General features: G+C 40.8%; 3 protein-coding genes across 8 annotated transcripts; all 3 read right to left on the bottom strand.

Moving 5' to 3' along the window:
- Nucleotides 1-477: 477 nt before the first annotated feature.
- On the bottom strand, nucleotides 478-4,605 carry LOC140792187 (malate dehydrogenase, mitochondrial). Its single transcript, XM_073143032.1, has 7 exons — nucleotides 4,133-4,605; nucleotides 3,889-4,062; nucleotides 3,637-3,805; nucleotides 3,503-3,564; nucleotides 3,258-3,382; nucleotides 2,035-2,152; nucleotides 478-1,019 (listed from the first exon to the last, which is right to left on the bottom strand). The coding sequence occupies exons 1-7, from the start codon at nucleotides 4,346-4,348 to the stop codon at nucleotides 879-881; spliced, it is 1,005 nt and encodes a 334-aa protein (XP_072999133.1). The 5' UTR covers nucleotides 4,349-4,605; the 3' UTR covers nucleotides 478-878.
- Nucleotides 4,606-4,797: 192 nt separating this feature from the next.
- LOC140792186 (uncharacterized) lies at nucleotides 4,798-8,299 on the bottom strand. The gene is made up of 7 exons (XM_073143031.1): nucleotides 7,264-8,299; nucleotides 6,943-7,184; nucleotides 6,143-6,239; nucleotides 5,748-5,931; nucleotides 5,593-5,674; nucleotides 5,466-5,511; nucleotides 4,798-5,360 (listed from the first exon to the last, which is right to left on the bottom strand). The coding sequence occupies exons 1-7, from the start codon at nucleotides 7,663-7,665 to the stop codon at nucleotides 5,298-5,300; spliced, it is 1,116 nt and encodes a 371-aa protein (XP_072999132.1). The 5' UTR covers nucleotides 7,666-8,299; the 3' UTR covers nucleotides 4,798-5,297.
- A 133-nt stretch (nucleotides 8,300-8,432) lies between these two features.
- On the bottom strand, nucleotides 8,433-16,309 carry LOC140792183 (transcription factor GTE4-like). 6 transcript variants are annotated; one of them, XM_073143023.1, is made up of 5 exons: nucleotides 14,316-16,309; nucleotides 14,186-14,222; nucleotides 13,982-14,098; nucleotides 13,801-13,877; nucleotides 8,433-8,927 (listed from the first exon to the last, which is right to left on the bottom strand). In XM_073143023.1, the coding sequence occupies exons 1-4, from the start codon at nucleotides 15,897-15,899 to the stop codon at nucleotides 13,816-13,818; spliced, it is 1,800 nt and encodes a 599-aa protein (XP_072999124.1). In that variant the 5' UTR covers nucleotides 15,900-16,309; the 3' UTR covers nucleotides 8,433-8,927; nucleotides 13,801-13,815. The 6 variants fall into 6 exon arrangements, with proteins under 6 accessions (XP_072999124.1, XP_072999125.1, XP_072999126.1 ...); XM_073143024.1 differs by having other exon boundaries at nucleotides 13,982-14,095; XM_073143025.1 differs by having other exon boundaries at nucleotides 13,982-14,092.
- Between the last annotated feature and the right edge of the window lie 583 nt (nucleotides 16,310-16,892).

Genomic DNA, 16,892 nt, shown 5'->3' with positions numbered 1-16,892 from the left:
ATGGCCAGATCAACCCCCCATGAACGTAGACTGTCAATTAAAAGCACCGAGGGACAGGAGGTAGTTAAGCCATTACTATCATTAAGCGAATGCTCCAAAAGAGTGAAAATTGAGACCGAGGTAGATGGCATACGCAACTCAAAATTATTTTGCCGAGCAGGATTTGATTTTTGAGGTCAAATTTAAGCATGGGAATTTGAAGCTGGCATTTACTAGTTGTTACTATAGATTCGGTTTATAGAACTACGAGGCAATAAGTGATTGGAAACTTGCCGACAAGAGAGATATGCTTTGTCCCGTCTTGCAGTGGGCTCGGATAAATATTCACAGTGACAAATAATGCAGTAGGTGTAGTGCAGAACCAGCTGGAATAGAATCTGACTTTATTCGGGGCAGGCACACCGACCAGGTTTCAACACAAATCTACTCGAGGATTATCATTTTGAGGACGAATGGTTAATCAAAGACGCATTCAACTAAGAGAGGAAAACAGTCCAGATATCCGATCAGCTTTATTTTGAATATGGAGTTTGGTGTGAAAAAGTATAGATAACAATACATCCAGATTAACAAGTTCACTTAAAACAGGAAGAATCCAAGGTCAACCAACTCAAACGAAAATAAAAATAACTTTCCGAGCAGTTCCCAGAACTTGTTAAACTGAACCGTTGGAAAGGCCACGAGGCCTGGTACAAAACGTTTAGAAGAGTCGAGAGCGTGTCGCCCGACTTGTCTGACTTATTGGCGTGTATATAAGAGTGCTGTCTGCTTTTAACCTAAAAGTCGATGCCAAATACAACTGTCTCGATGACAATAATCCTCAGTCGAGTACATTATGCAAAACTTCGACGGCAGACCTGAAAATCTTTTGGATACTTCTAGTTTCCTTGGGCAAATTTAATCCCCTTCTCAATGGAGGATTTGAGCTCAGGTTTTAGACTCTCGAGACCTTGCTTCTCATAGTCAGAGAGAGATCCCAATCCAAGTACTTCCTCCACACCATTCTTTCCCAGCCTTACCTGCAGAATATACAACGAAGTAGACTACTCTATGAGATCATAGCGAAAACAGACAGGACACATGGGGAAGAAAGGAAGCAAATGTTCATTTGATATAGGTATTGCAAAGTGCAACAAAGCACAGGGCAATCATCTTATCTACTAAACTAAAGAAAGATCAGCCTTAATTACAGACAGAAAGGCAGCACCTGTAAGTTTGTTTCCCTTTCAAAATTTGAGACCAATTGTAGTAGGATTAGAGATAGCCAAGTTTATAGGTTCAAGCACCACGATGATGGAAAAACAACATAACCTCCTATTTTAGATGTACTCATGAATTGCTAAAGCCCCTCCAAAAGAATCAACAGAACACAGCAGAGACCCTGAATTTGCAAGAGGTGCAAATACCAAAGAGATAACAGAAACTAAATGCTTACGCACAAAGATGCATCTGATATTAGCAATCGTGGACCAAAGACCCACAGTCAAGCTGACCTATTCATGGACTCATTAAATATATATCAGAGTTGCAAGTCAGACATCAAAACTTGATGGAATTATCGACTAACAAGTATGACCTAGAGCAGATATTTTATTTGGGATGCTATGATACAGGTTCAATTGGTTTGGGCCAGACTTTTTCTTGATTATACTGTGGCATGTAGGGATGTCTAGAATTTGAAACATGGAGTCAAGGTATAAGATATGTGCGGATAGCATACATGTGCTGATCACAGGTTGTAGCAAATAAATTTTCGCATTAACAAAAATGATTCCTTCAACAAGAAATCACAGAGCACACTAAGTGGAGAGTGTCTAACTGTCACCAATAAGTCATAAAGGTCATGTAGTGGAACAGTTAATCCATTTCACTGGATAAATCTAAACAATAATAAAGAATAAGAACAAGCTACTAAGTAAAATTAAGCAGAACTAATGACAGAATTTTTTTAAGGCAAATAGAATCAATATAAAATCGACCAAAGGAGCTCTATTATTAAAGGAACAAAATTATACAAAAGCTCAACAAAATCACCTTGGAGGCAAAGAAAGGTAGCTCAGTAATAGTTGATTGCACAAAAGAACATTCCACAATGTCTGGAACCCCATTAAGACCCTTCAAACATGCATCAGCAAAGATGGCACCAGCATAACTGCACAGGGTAACAAGATCATAGTTAAAAAGACATGCTTTGCTAATTATAGCTGAATCATCAAAAATAAGACAAAACATCACCAACTTGATTATTGTATATCCCTGGACTGAGAAAGTAGAACACAAAAGGACAGCCCACTAACATAGAAGCACTAGCAAAAGAACTGTAGAAACTGTAGAATACATATTCAGAAAAGTGTAGAAGTACATGGGAAATTTTGTAGATAAGAAGTCAGATCTCTAAGACAGTCTGCAAATGCCTATCCAGATATTGTGCTATATATGAAGACACATGAATATAAGAAGGAGGAAATGGCGTGTGATGTCTTCACAAAAAATGAAAAGTAATCTAAACAAGAAGCAGCAAAATTACATGAAATGCGATACAATAAGATCAGAGTTCACCATGAAAAGGAACACAAAATTGAGAGGAAAGAGATAGATCAAGTATTTTTACATCAAAGTTCCATATCTCACAATGAACCAAAGCTACAGAATGAATTGTCTTTCAAAAGCAAAGGTTAGTCAAAGTAACTCAATTACTCAACTCAAGCTTCCTGACTCAATCTCCCCGTTGATTTCTAGTCCTTCGTCCTCTCAATATTTTTAGCTAATTTGGGTGATTTAGACTCATCAAGAACTTGAAACAACCTGATCTACTTTTCAAGCTCAGGGAATTATGTCAGACATTATCCAGGGTGGTTGGTTATGTTGCACTAATTGAGTTCAAATCCCCATCTGCCCCTTGCACAACCCCAAAATCCTAAATTCACAAAAAGAAATAGAAGAAGATATGTATAACTTCATTCTTGGTGTAATTATCTAAACTTGGCTGTCTAATATGCAGAAAATATTCAATGTCAGCTACATAACAAATCATCAATAATTAATAAACTCCCACTTCCACTTCCAGTGTTAAATACTTTAACTCAAGCATGGGATATTATCTGTGTAAAAGGAAAGCAAAACAAGCATCAAATTGACAGAAAAAAAAACTAAATCTTTGTACAAATATGTAGATAAGGCAAATTGTGTCTTAAGATGAGAGATCGGATCCTGAACAAAAGTCCATCATAGTCCGTTAATAGGCTCTTGCGACTTACGCCATAGACAAGGTTGCAGAGCCTTTTCCAGCCTTTGCTTCCACTACCTCAGTCCCTCCATCTTGTGTCCTCTTAGTGAGAGCCTTAAGATCCTCATCTGCCAGAGCATTACTTGCTGGAGTTGCCTGACAATTTTCCACTCACATCACAAACTGTGCGCCGCCAGAAGATAACAACGTGCTAAACTAACAACGAAAAGAATCAAACAGGTCGAACGGAAATTAAATAAGAAGAGACGATTTCACCTGGGAAAACAGAGGCAGAATAGTTATCCCAGCATGCCCACCCACAACCGGAACATTAACCTCTGCAAAATATCCTTCCTTATTCTACTACGACTGTAAATTTCTAATTCTTTGAAGCAAAGTGAGATCTTTACCCTCAACTGGAACCTTCGCCTTCCCGGCATAGAATGTCTTCGCCCTAACGACATCGAGAGTCGTGACCCCAAACAGCTTCTTTTCATCATATGTCCCCGCCTTCTTGAATACCTCCGACGCAATCGGCACCGTAGAATTCACCGGATTACTAATCATGTTGACGAGCGCCTAATCCCAATAGAAAACCATTCAGATCCTCAGATCAAAACCTCAACTTAAACAACCAAATAATCGAGGGAAAAAAAGCATACGTTAGGGCAGTATTTGGCTATGGCGACACAGAGAGACTTCACGATCCCAGCATTGATGTTGAAGAGATCGTCTCGCGTCATGCCCGGCTTCCGAGGCACCCCGGCGGGGATGATGACAACGTCGGAGCCCTCTAGGGCTTTCCCGAGCTGTTCCTCGCCGACGAACCCCGCGACCTGGAGGGAGCGGAGAGTCACATCGGAAACTCTAGGTGAGGAATCTCGTGGGAGAGAGAAGAGGGAAAACCTGCGCGCGGGTGTTGATATGGCTGACGTCGGCAGCGACACCTGGGGTTCCGGCGATATCGTAGAGTGAGAGGGAGGAGACGAGAGGGTTAAGCTTCATGAGGAGGGAAAGAGGTTGGCCGATGCCGCCCGCCGCGCCGAGGACGGCGACCTTGCGTTCGGGGGAGGAGGAAGAGGAGGAGAAGGAGCGGATGGATCGGATTAAGGATGGCCTCATCTTTGCCCTAAAGATTTTTTTTTTGTGGAAGAGAGGAGAGAAGTGGAGAAGAATGGTGAGGCGACGAGAGTGGAGGCGGAAATGCGAATAGGTGGAAAGAGGATTAGTAGTGAGCAGTGGGATTTATCTTAGGTTTGTCGAGAATCACGTGAGAGAGGATGGATGGGAGTGAGCAGTCGCATTTGGATCCGGATCCGGATCCGACGCAGAGTTATCGGCCGGGCTTCGGATATAACATTCGGCACCTGGATTGGGATGTGGGCTCATAATTATATGGCTTCATTCATATCAGCTGGGAATTTCTTTTACCTAAGTCCACTCAAATTAATATATTCATTTTATAGTTGATTAATAATTTAATTGTTTTAGTATAGAAGAGCCTAAGTACCAATGGACAAGTTTTCTGATGGGGCAGTAGAAAGAGCCATATGATTCATTTGACCGACAACTTGTGCACCGGAAAAATAAAGATTGAATATTTAAAACAAATCCTTTTTACAGTGAACGAGATTACGGGATGCAGACATGCTACTTGTACTGCAAAATGAGTTTGTTAGTACAAATCCACCAAAGGAAGTACCCCTCCGATGGCTGCATTGCATCACATGTACCTGGTAAGTTTACATGTAAGTCACGAGGTAGTTCTCACATTAACATACTTCGGTCTCGTAGCTGTGCTGCTATAAAGCCTCAACTACGGAGGTTTCCGATCTTAACCCAGAGGATGGCAACCAAACTTTTCATCATCCATCATCACGTCTCGCTGTTAGGAGAAACGAGATGGATATTACAAGAAAAATGAAACCAGCACTTTCTAAGTCAAACTTTAAACTACTCAAACGATGAAGGTAAACGAGATATTTGAAAGAAGAAGAAAAACAATGTCAGATGAAATGATCCTTAGGAAAGTCGGCTCTATTGGCATAGAGAATTTGAGATGCCATAAGGTTTAGCCATTCAACTGTGAGTTCTCTTTCTCCATGGCAACAATGGCAGCCAGCCTATCATGCACCTGAGAATGGGAGTGGGTTATAAACCACATCCAGTTACTGAAAGCAGAAAGAGGAAAAAATGGATCCAATGAAAAACTATCAAGAACCTAGCTGCCAGCTCTCACCTCTGAAAGCTCATTTGTGACCCTCTGTTTACATGTACAATCATACCTGCACCGAAGAGAAAAATCCTTTTGAGCCATTAGAATTTCTTGTAACCTTGTCATTGTTGTACATTTACAATTCCCTTACCATTCACGGGGTATACCGGCTTCATCACGAGCTGAAAAGTTGAATGGGCCCTTCAACTGGACATCGTACTCCTCCAACAACTCTAAAGGATCATAAAGAGGAAGTAAATTGATCATTATAGTCTGTTATAAGGAACCATTAAGTAGAGCTATTACCCTTAAAAGTGGCACAAGGAACTCGGCCCATCTTTTGACACACTTGGACAAACCAAAATACGCCTACTGCAACATGTGCAACTTCCTCCTCAGCAATCTTAGCAACAATATCTGATGATCTGTGATCCCCAAAGCCATCCAACTTCTGGACTAGTCTAGGCCCAGCATCAAGCCCTCTAGCTTCCTAACAAAGTTCAGTAATCAAATTATTCAAACTTAGTATGTTTCTCTAATCAGATGAAAGTACAACAGAGAAACAAGGGTAAGAAGAAACATAAAAACCTCAAAGTTGGAGCTTAAGTTAGGAAAAAAAGGAGAAGAAGCTAATTATCTTCTAGATGTTCATGCTAACAAGAAAATATGTATTCAACCAGCCTCTGAAAGTAAGGAAGCACCTGAACCAACGGAATCACTGCCAAACGTGCAGAAACATCTCCAGAGGATTTTTCGCACTCTCTCCAAAGCAAATTATGAGCAGGCATATCTCCATAGCTGTTGATATTAATTATCAAATCAATTTATAGTTGCTGGACTTCATATGATCACACATAACCACGGGACTTGAAAAGATGATGTCTTTCCCAAAACCATACAATAACATAGGTATTATTATTTATTTTAGCATTCTACAAGAGAGTTTCAATAACATTTTACCAAAATCTAAATTGATATACTTTGCTTCCACTAACTGATACATGAGATTAAAACATTTTGTTCCAAAGTTTGTCCAGTTTTACCTCCAAAACGAAGAAAGGCTGCATATAGAAGCATACCTAACTCTATTGCTGAGAAGATTTACAATTCCAAAACCTCATGAAAAAGACTATTATACAGGCATGAATAGCCATACTAGACTTGCAATAGATACGGCAAACGTCTTTACTTCCAACATTGTTATTCCAATGCACTAATATCACAGTGGTCTATCATTTGTACACCATGTGTAGCTGAAAACTTCCCAAGCCCTTTTGGCACTGCTATTAATGATCATTCTATAATATTTACATAAGCATGATTATGTTCATTGTAAGGTGTTAAGCAGAGTAATATAGGCAATCCAGAAAGTAATATATCTTTGCATAAGAACAAGCTAAATAATATTTACAGAACCACACAAGTATCATGCAGTACCAAATCACAACTCCAATGCAGATACAAAAACACTCATAAATAACACAAAGAGTAAAAGTTTTACCTGAAGCCAAGCTCCGCGAGCCTCTGTGAACACCACGCAAAATGTCTGCTCTCGTCGTCGGCCACACGTGCGAAATCCGTTAAGAATTCATCCTCGAGCACCTCGTGAAGCGGGGAGAATCTCGCCACGGTGTCCCACGCCAGATCGATCGCATTCAGCTCTACATGAGCCAAATTGTGAAGCATGTACGCATTAAGCGGCAGCCCCGATGCCTTGTGTACAGGCACCTCCTTCGGCGACACCTGCAAAGCCAACGCCCGCTACCTGTTCGACGAAATTTCCCAAAGACAAAAGAAGAATAGGACGGAAAAAGAAAGTTACAAGACAAGGTTTTTTGGGTCGCGCGGGTGATTTGGGCGGCGCGGCGACGCCGATAGGCAGCCGGTGTCGAAGCCACCGGGAGAAGGCGAGGTGGGAGAGGCGGGACTTTGCCAGGGGGTCAGGGGTGGAGAGGACCAAGGCGGCGAGCTCTGCAAGAGAGGAGGCGGAGGAGGTGGGGTCACGGAAATCCTCGCCATCCGGTGGGTCCGGGAGGGGAGTGGGCCCGAGAGGGCCCCAAGTGCGGAGCTCGTTGGTTGGAGCAAGGCGCCAGGAATGGAGGCCGGGCCATGGGCGAGGGGCAGAAGTAGAGGAAAGGGAGTTAGTTGTGATGGAGAAGGATTTAGCGGTGGAGATGTGAAGATGAGGACCTAACAATAATTGTGCCCAACGTAGTGTTAACATGATGTTAGGTCTGGTTGCGCGAGGAACGGGAAAGGTCGCTTATATATCATGATTTCCTCGGTCATGAACAAAACTAAAAGACATCTTATCTCTTTCCTTTTTTTAAGAAGTGAGAATACATTTATGAGTATCATATAACTTTTTATTTAACTAAAAACCATTTGGTATGAATACATTTATTGAGATTAAAAAAGACAAAAAAATTTCTTACCTGAAAAACCGATAGGACTGGCTCAACAGTCAACGCACACATCGGTCCATAGGAATCTACCAAGTACACCCCTAAAAAGAAGGGTAAAAGAAAATAAACTAAAACTGACAAGATGCAAACTCTCTTTCTAGTTTCTGGGCTCTGTTTTCACTTTTCACTTTGGTAGAAAGGAAGAGCAGTTGCATGTAATGTTTCTGTAAGAATGCCTGGACTTACAATACTTCCAACTTCCAAGTATATCAATGAAAAAGTAAAGATAACCAGAACGGAAGTAAGAACATAAACGAGGACCATAAAAGAAGGCGCCAAGACATCAAGATGATTCTGTTACCAATCAAGCATTTCCAATTTGTTTAAGATGATTCTCAATTGCAAATAAACAGCTGTTAACGGATTCGTTTCCAACAGCAGAAACACTTTGAAGTAATGTAAATTTTAACATATGTACCAGTGTACATCATTAGAGTGACTCATGCACAACAGCAATTAATATATATCATCTGCGTGACTCATGCAAGCGGCAAGCCCATAGCAAACTATAAAAGGATTCACAAAGTAGCAGACCAACAAGAAACTGTCTCAATTATTAGCCAGATAGCCAAAAGCAGTTCCATGTTTTTAACTCAATAGAAATCCACCAGATACAATGGATTTCACGCCACCAGTTCAGGGGTCCTTTGTCCATCAATGCGGTCAATCTAAGACGAACTATGTAGAACTACATTTACATTGGCACTTCACCTCCAACTAGACTGAAAGTAAACTATAGGTCACATCCTACAATACATACACAACTGCAACTGAATGAAACTGCGAATACGACAAGTACATATCCCTCCACAATGTTTGTTTGTCTTACCATGGCGTCTAACAGCTACAGCCAGGAGACTACCTAGAGTCCTGCATCTCTTAAATAGATTTGAACCAGACTATAAAACAGAGAATTTTCATCGGGAAAGCATATGTGCAAGCTAGCAAGGCACAACCACGACAAGGTGATAACAAAATTCCATCAGTCAGTCCACACCCGTTAATGATATGCCTCTGAGATCTGCAAGGAAAGGGAAAAAGAATGGAGGAATGAATTGACATCCTAATTATTAAATAGAATTGCTAGCTGTAGATAAAAGTTAAATTAAGTAATTAACTGTCAGAACTGTAGCAAGCACAACAATGCTAGTGACGTCCATCACATCACTCTGCTAAGTTCTACACTAGCTAGTTAGCTTCAGACGAGTTCGACCTCTCTAGGTGAGTAATCAGCCCATCTTATTAAGAAAGCTAAAAATGTGTACATGAGATGAACTCACCTCAGAGAATGGGTAACTAATAACATTGGAATATCAGAATGTTCTCAGCAGAACAATAATAAAACCAAATGCTACATTGCATCTTCTAACGGAAAAAAAGATAACCAATGTACGTTAACCTAACAGGATCACAATCCACATCTTAGTTGTGACCTATTAATCTTCCATATCAGTGCACAATGGGTCTTCATAGCTTTGTCCCAAAGAGTGAAATCCAAATCCTATTTCTCATACTCTATTTTCGAAATTCTACCCAACATAAAACCAAATTGCAATATTATCAAACAAGTCGGTCAATCCATTTATATAGCATGACTGATATCCAAGTGCTTTCCTTGTACTTCAGAAGCCAGAAGTAACCATCCATGGAGTAACATTGATTAGCAACTGAGCCCATATATTCACATCTGTAACCCCTAGGATATACTGTGAGCGATGTTACAGAAAAAGGGTTTCTTTTGCAACATGATAAGTTGCTGCATTACAGTATGTGACTTAACCAATGTCATAAAGGATGGTGAGGTTACAAAATTCCTTCTCTTGTTATTTTTAGTTAACATCTGGTTATAACATACTAGTCAAGGAAAGGCTGACACTGTTAATAGCATTGTAAGAATCTATGACAGAGAAAAAAATATCATCATTGTTTAAAAATCTATACAAGCACTTCATTGAGTAAATACCATAACCTTCTCCACTCTAATCTATCCCTCAAAATTTATTGTCTTAATATTTTATTTGCCACCAATCAGCCATATGACATGTTCACATAATTTCAGTAAGGTCATTTCACATGTTACCATTTCTATCTGAATCATGTTCATATCATTGCAATAAGGTCATTTCCCAATCCCCATTTTTTATATTTCCATCTGAATAGCCCTTATCTGTTCCAAAATAGAAGTCCTAAAACGACAGTGCATCCAGCAATAAAGGCTGCTACTAAAACATAAAAACTAATTACTGTCATGAAACTTACTAAGTGTGTAGCAACTATCATCAATGAACTCCAACCATATAAAGCACTCTTGAGGTCAAATTTGTCCCTCAGCATTCATTGTCTTAATATTTTATTTGCCACCAACTGTTTCTTCCATATTCTTGCCATCCTAAAATTCTCATTCCATGCATTCTCAAAATGATTCCCAAGCTACATTTCCTCATCCATCCGACCTTCCAAAAATCTGCCATTATTAAAAGTAATCTTGAACAAATTCCTTTAGATTATTAACAGTAATCTAGTGTAAACTACCTCATACTAGAAAGGCAATACTCTATTAGAATTTTCTCAATGAAATCCTTCATATCTATATCTTTGATAGTACCTCTTAAATCATGTTAGCCAAAATAACAATTTCAGAGTTAATACTACACGGCACCAATTGTATAGCAGTGCCATGTTCATTTCCATCATATCCAATATTCATAACCCAACAACAGTTCTTTTTGTTCACATATTGAATTCCATCATGCGAGTCTATGATTCATTCTTTTCGTTAATTGAGTCTCCAAAAAAATCTCCAATTTGATCAATTTACCAAAGTAATACCCACCATGCAATAACGACGGGCTAACCAGATTGGCATCTGGATAAAGATATGATCTGAAACTGGATGGTGCTATCCAGATGGGTACCAATTTGCATAAACATATCTGCAAAAGGAACACCAAAGATGCAAAAAAGATAGAAGCAAAAATGGATTAATTATAGGTCCAACATATTAGCACCTTAGTGCATAGCCTATCCATTTGTAATCTGGAAATATCAAGAGTTATAGAAGACTGCTTGTTTTTCAAGATTATCATCCAAACTTCACACTTATAAAATGATTCTCTGAAAACATCAATCTTCTGAAAAGGCATACAAATCATCAGATTCTAATTCATGTTCATTCACTGGCCCACCACCAGTGAAGACCACAATCATGACCTCCAATCAGCCATATGGCATGTTCACATAATTTTAATAAAGTCATTTCACATGTTACCATTTCTATCTAAATCATGTTCGTATCATTGCAATAAAGTCATTTCACAATCCATATATTTTATATTTCCATCTGAATAGCCATATTTGTTCCAAAATAGCAGTCCTAAAATGACAATGCATCCAGCAATAAAGCCTGCTACTAAAACGTAAAAACTAATTACTGTCATGAAACTTACTAAGTGTGTATCAACTATCATCAATGAACTCAAACCATATAAAGCACTCTTGAGGTCAAATGTGTCAAAGCCAATAAATGCACTTTATTGATCTACAAGCTCTTTGCATTTATACCTTAAGATTTGATCCAATAACAACTATATCAGGTGGAAAAAAGCAATGCACTGCATCACTGCTTCATAATCTGCAGTAGAAGAGCATAAGTATCTTCATCTGACAAATTGTCAGAAGGTCTCATTCTAATCCCTGGTGACTTTTTATTTTACAACTAAACCACCAACTAAAATTAAAAAATCTAAAGCATGCAAAAAGATTCCCATATTTGTATGAGTCTCAGTTGGACACAGAGACATGTCTAAGTCAGATTACATTTTTACTTAGAATATTTTTTTTCAAATTACAGAAAATGAAAGGTACCCATACTAAGCAGCTGTCTCTCATAGTAGAAAAACAACTCAGTGAGATATAACTCCACAAAATGGCCATTTGGTTGATGCAAAAGTGCGTATCAAGAGTACAGCACATCTCGAACTATTACCGCATTTCACATCCTGAACATGGTAGCCTAAGTTTGTTGTTGAGTAATCAACAAAAAAGTGTTGATCAACTTATGAAACTCATTCGCACTTCTAGTCTCACTATCAATTTTATTGTGCATCTATGCTTGATAATTACAAACTTGTTAATTGGGAATAATAATATAGCCCTGTATAATAGTTGTGCAGATTCATGTAATCCTTTTGATCATGCTTCCAAGTTACAGATGAGATTGCAACAACCAATTTTCAATATGCAAGGACTTTTGAGGAAGGTGAGACTGCAGTTGCAAGTTGCCAATACTAGACCTTCCAAATTCCAAAATAATAGCCTAGGCTTAGTCAAACGGTCAACAGTGGAGGAAGATTGTCAAATTTGGAATCAAGCTTCTGGTAGAGCATATCAAGTAAGGAAAACTTTATGGGGTCTCTCTTGAACAGCAAATAAGAATTCTTCATAATGTACGTATACCCCATCACACTTCACTCTTCTCAAGTGCATTCAAGCCATCATATTTCACTCTCTCAAATCATTATAACACATCAGATTGGTTCTAGGACAAAAAATCAACTAAGGGCACAGAAAGCTGTTCACATTTTGTAGGACCCTAGGAGATATAAAAGGGGACAGTAGCCTAACAAGACTAACTGGAAAATGTACTTGATACATTATATTTCTAGTGCTCTTTCAGGATGGCCTTCCTTCCATGGATACCTTTTACATATGTAGTTAAAAAGACTTGCTTCATAAATTTAACAATTTATCAACCACTTGATCTTCTTATGGGGAATTTTCTTTCTGTCAACTTTGACTACGTTTTCCACTCAAAAAAGACTTCTTTTGAAAAATATTTAACCATTTACTTTATTTCCTTTTCTTTAGCAAGGCTAATAAGACGGTTGTGGTATGAGCAAAACCAAGAGACTGCATATACCACATTTAAGAATTCTTTTCATAGGTTTCCATACAATAATTCCCTTTACATAGACTTGTTTTCATGATCTTTAATCATATATCAATCATCTTATTTCATTACATTTCCGTGTTCCTAAGAATACTACATGAGAGCAATAAGGGAGATCAAGGGCATAGATAAGTCATATGCAACATTATTCGTAAATATACAATAATATAGGCATTCCAGATTTATAAAATTTGAATTTTCAATTGCAAACAAAAATATGTAGGAAGTCTAAAATAAATACACAATCTCAAAAATGAATATAAGTCATGCATTTAGGCCAATGTTAAATAGAGAAGGATTTTAGTTGATAATGATGATAAAAGCACACGAACCACTTTTCAGTTTGGCATGTCTTGGTCCTATGAGGAAGTGACGAAAAGAGCCAAAAGACTGCAGATGCTTATGTGGCAGCAGGTGCATAGGCCACACAGACACCAAAATATACAAAACAAATCATTTAATCCACAATGAAAAAGAAATTATGTCCAATATCTCATTCAGCGCGAAAAACTCTGTTAGTACTATAATAATATCAGCCATCAAGGCATCGACTAGTATTAAAGATAATAATGGCCACAGATACCATTCCTTTCTGAACAGCTCATCACTTATAACTAAATTGCAGCAAAGTAAAGAGGATGGAGACTAAGCATATCTTGTAAAAGTGAGTCCACAATGTATGTGGCTATGTGCTACAAAGAATGGCAAGAACTAACTATGTAATCACAGATATTAATTATATGCTCCACTAAGAGGAGCTCAAAAAGTAACATGATATATTTGTGAAAATTGATAAGAACAAATTCTTTTTCTGAAAAAAATTGAAGCAATAAAAAAGTAGCAACTGTCCAAAATGACTAGAATTAGTTATTACACCAGAAGTAGAGGAACGTAAACAACTAAACATAAGCAATTCACAATGATTGCACTTAATGTGGAAACCTACCTGTAATGCAGTTGTTCATGTTCTAGGTGAATGTGCAGCATCCGATCCATAAGCAGACGAACTATCACTATCAGAATCTGTGTAATGCTTCTCAAATAAATTAGGAGCTCCATGTAACCCCTTATCAAAGTCTGAAATTTATTAAAGCCTTGCAGATCATTCAAAAGAAGGAAAATCTTACCGCTAGAGGAGGAACCGGAGTCACTACTAGAGCTGCTTGAACTACTTGATCTACTAGCATTTTCTCGCCTCTCTCCTTGAGCTGGTGATGAAGTCGCAACATACTTCTCATCTGCTACTACACCGATTTCCAATTTAAATGATATGAGATTAAAATTTTAATTAACATGCACAAGTAGACGCACAAAATAGTTACAGGTCATACTTTCTTTGGGCTTTTCTGCAACAACAGGCTCCGGAATCTATAGCAAAAAAGAAAAAAAAAATTAGTAGAATGCCCCAACAATAAAATACTCATATGTTAAATAAGAGAGTCAAGATATGACAGTAGATACCCTCTCGTGCACCACCTGTCGAGCATTTTCTTCAGCCTCTCGCCTTGCTAAAATGGCAAGCTCAGCCTTCCTCTTGTTCTTGCTCAGGCTTTTCTTGTAATTGGTCACAAATCTATCAAGCTCCCAAAGAGTCTCCACATCAACACTATCTATATCCACTTCAATTTCATCATCATGCTGGCTGAGAGACAAGTTTCTCCTCTTGATAATCTGCACAATATTGTCAAGCTTCTCTGGAGGTAGGTTCTGGAGGTTATTGCTCAACCTCTGCTTCTCCTCAAATGTCATATCCCTCTTATGTGGATCCTTCGCCTTTGGTTTCTTCAATGCCGGTGGCCGGCCAATGTGTGGAATATAACTCACTTGTTTCGGCTTTGAATCCGCCACCACGGGGTGCACTGTAGAATCTGACCTCTCAAGGGTCCTCATATCTGTCGGTGGTGGCACCTTCTTGGTAGTGGAAGGATGGGAAAGGTAGGCCAGCTCTGCCTCTATAGCTGGCCACCGCTCCTCAAATATCTGAGAAAGCTGCTCAGCCATTATGTGAACATCTTGCCCTTTAGGATTGTAAGTCATGGCATTGCGAAAAGTGAGTCTAACATCCTCCGCAAACTCCCTTGGCGACTTGTACCAATTCTTGCTAAGCCGGGCCTTCACTGTACCGAGGTCCATCGGGTTCTTGATAATGATGTGATAATCATGCAGACCAAGCGCTTTCACGTCGACGGGGGTGTTAAACACCCACCCATGCTTATGTTTCATCAACTTCGACAACAGCGAAGCACAGCTCTTGAAGGCCTGTGTGTTAGCCTTCTTCTCTGAACCATACTCCGCCTCCTTCTTACCGCCGTTGGCTTTGGACTTCTTGCTTCCGTGGGACTCCAGCGGTGGGAACTTCTCCTTCCCAAGGACGAAATCCGAGTTCCGATAGTACTGGTTGGCCTTCGGGGTGCGCTTCTCCTTCTCTACCGACTCCGTTGGGTTGCTCTCGACGCCGGCGACGGAGACGCTGAGCTGTCTACGGAAGGGAGCAGCAGCGGGGGTAGCGGCGGAAGGGACGGGAGTCTTCGGATCGGTGGCCGAGAGCTGGGAGTGGGTGTATCCAGCAGCCGGAGCAGCGGAGGCGGCGGCTGCTGACGCCATCTGGAGTTCTCGGGCCTCGAGCTTTTTCCATAACGCGCGAACCTGCTCGAGCTCGGCAGTGAGCTTGCGACGGAGGTCGCGCACCTCCTGCCGGGAGCGCGACGCCAGACTAATGGTGACGCTCCGGGAGCTGCCGTTGGGGAGGATAACGTTACCTCCGGCGACGCCGCTGACGGCAGGAGGGCGGTTGAGGCTCGAGGAATCGTCGTCAGAGGCGGCGGCGGTTGCTAACGGGACAGCAGGCTGAGGCGGGAGAGTGGGCTGCGACGAATTCACATCATCTGCGGGGTTCTGGGCGGAAGACTGCGGGGGCTGGGATGGATTTTGAGAAATCTTAGGTGTCTTGTTGAAAGATTTGCGAGTGTAGACCTTGCTCTCCGCCCACCGGTGCTTTGAGCCTTCGCCGCCGGTGCCGCCCCCGAGAGGAGGCCCCGACGCCATGCATGTAAGAGATCGAAGGAGAAGATGTTAACAAACCCTAGAAAAGTGCAATTTGGGGGAAAAGGAGTTTAGGGTTTTGGTGGAAACCCTAGAGATGGAAGGAATCAATTGGTTGGTCATGCGGTGTGGTGGTCAAAAAGTGTGGGAGGGATGGAAAAGGGAGGAGAGGAAGAGAGCGAAGGGTTTTCGTGCAAAGGGTTATCGTTTTGCACCTCCGATGAGACGAATCAGTCGGTGGCTTCGTTTCGCCTCCCGGTGTCGTCACTACACGGGCGAGGAATAGGATAGATAGGATCCGGAATACGGTGCGGCACACGTGCAATCCTAGCCGTTGCACGAAAGAATGGCGATCAAGTTGCTCATTTCGGTTTTTTTGAATTGGACTGGGGATTAGAATCCGAGATCCAACGTACCGCTCACGGAACTGGACACCGGGTGGAAATAAATCGGAGTTAAGTCGGATCTATTAACGGGTCGAATCCGATCAAAGCAAAGTCTAATGGATTATGGAACTAAACATTTCTTGATTCTAATAGTTGAATTAGTGGTTTGAAAAAGCCTGGAACGGCCTGGCCCATAAATTTAAAGGCCAGACTAACACGGCTTTGTATCCTTTTTGGGCCCGGCCTTGCAACCTTTTGGAGCTTGTGGGCTCGTTGCATAAATCCTCTTGAAGACAACGATCGCCGCCCCTAGAAATTATAGTCGGACGCTCCTATCCGTCTGCGGCCACGTGAGTCCGTACGAGTCCTGCATAAAGCCGGACGCCTAACCCAATCCATCCGAACCCCAATGCAAAGCATTCCACTGTCCTCAACCGCTGCTCCTCTCGGTCATCGAATCTACTGCCGACGTGTCCCTCCCTCCTTCCAATTACCCAACACCACATCCCTCCACTTCCAGTTCGACACGTACCTCCATAATCCTTTCTCCTGGGCCACTCACGTGACCAGGTTCCCCCTCCTCTACTCACCCCGAGTTGTCCGTATCTCA

This window comes from Typha latifolia, chromosome 7 (genome assembly GCF_019914945.1).
Source record: "Typha latifolia isolate L0001 chromosome 7, TyphaL0001v2, whole genome shotgun sequence".
In the NCBI taxonomy this organism is placed as follows: Eukaryota; Viridiplantae; Streptophyta; class Magnoliopsida; order Poales; family Typhaceae; genus Typha; species Typha latifolia.
Note: the sequence above shows the minus strand (reverse complement) of the source record. Positions and strands in the feature narration are given on the sequence as shown.

Bases quoted from the DNA above. Each gene is read 5' to 3' on its own strand.
- LOC140792187 (XM_073143032.1), bottom strand. From the start codon at position 4,348: ATGAGGCCATCCTTAATCCGATCCATCCGCTCCTTCTCCTCCTCTTCC. The intron at 3,383-3,502 runs GTGAAATCGTCT...GAAAATTGTCAG, and splicing joins TTCTGCCTCTGTTTTCCCAG to GCAACTCCAGCAAGTAATGC. The intron at 2,153-3,257 runs GTAAGTCGCAAG...TACCCTGTGCAG, and splicing joins TCTGCAACCTTGTCTATGGC to TTATGCTGGTGCCATCTTTG.
- LOC140792186 (XM_073143031.1), bottom strand. From the start codon at position 7,665: ATGTTAACACTACGTTGGGCACAATTATTGTTAGGTCCTCATCTTCAC. The intron at 5,512-5,592 runs GTAAGGGAATTG...TCTTCGGTGCAG, and splicing joins GCCGGTATACCCCGTGAATG to GTATGATTGTACATGTAAAC. The intron at 5,361-5,465 runs GTGAGAGCTGGC...TCCCATTCTCAG, and splicing joins TCACAAATGAGCTTTCAGAG to GTGCATGATAGGCTGGCTGC.
- LOC140792183 (XM_073143023.1), bottom strand. From the start codon at position 15,899: ATGGCGTCGGGGCCTCCTCTCGGGGGCGGCACCGGCGGCGAAGGCTCA. The intron at 14,099-14,185 runs GTATGACCTGTA...AAATCGGTGTAG, and splicing joins TGCAGAAAAGCCCAAAGAAA to TAGCAGATGAGAAGTATGTT. The intron at 13,878-13,981 runs GTAAGATTTTCC...AGCATTACACAG, and splicing joins CTCCGGTTCCTCCTCTAGCG to ATTCTGATAGTGATAGTTCG.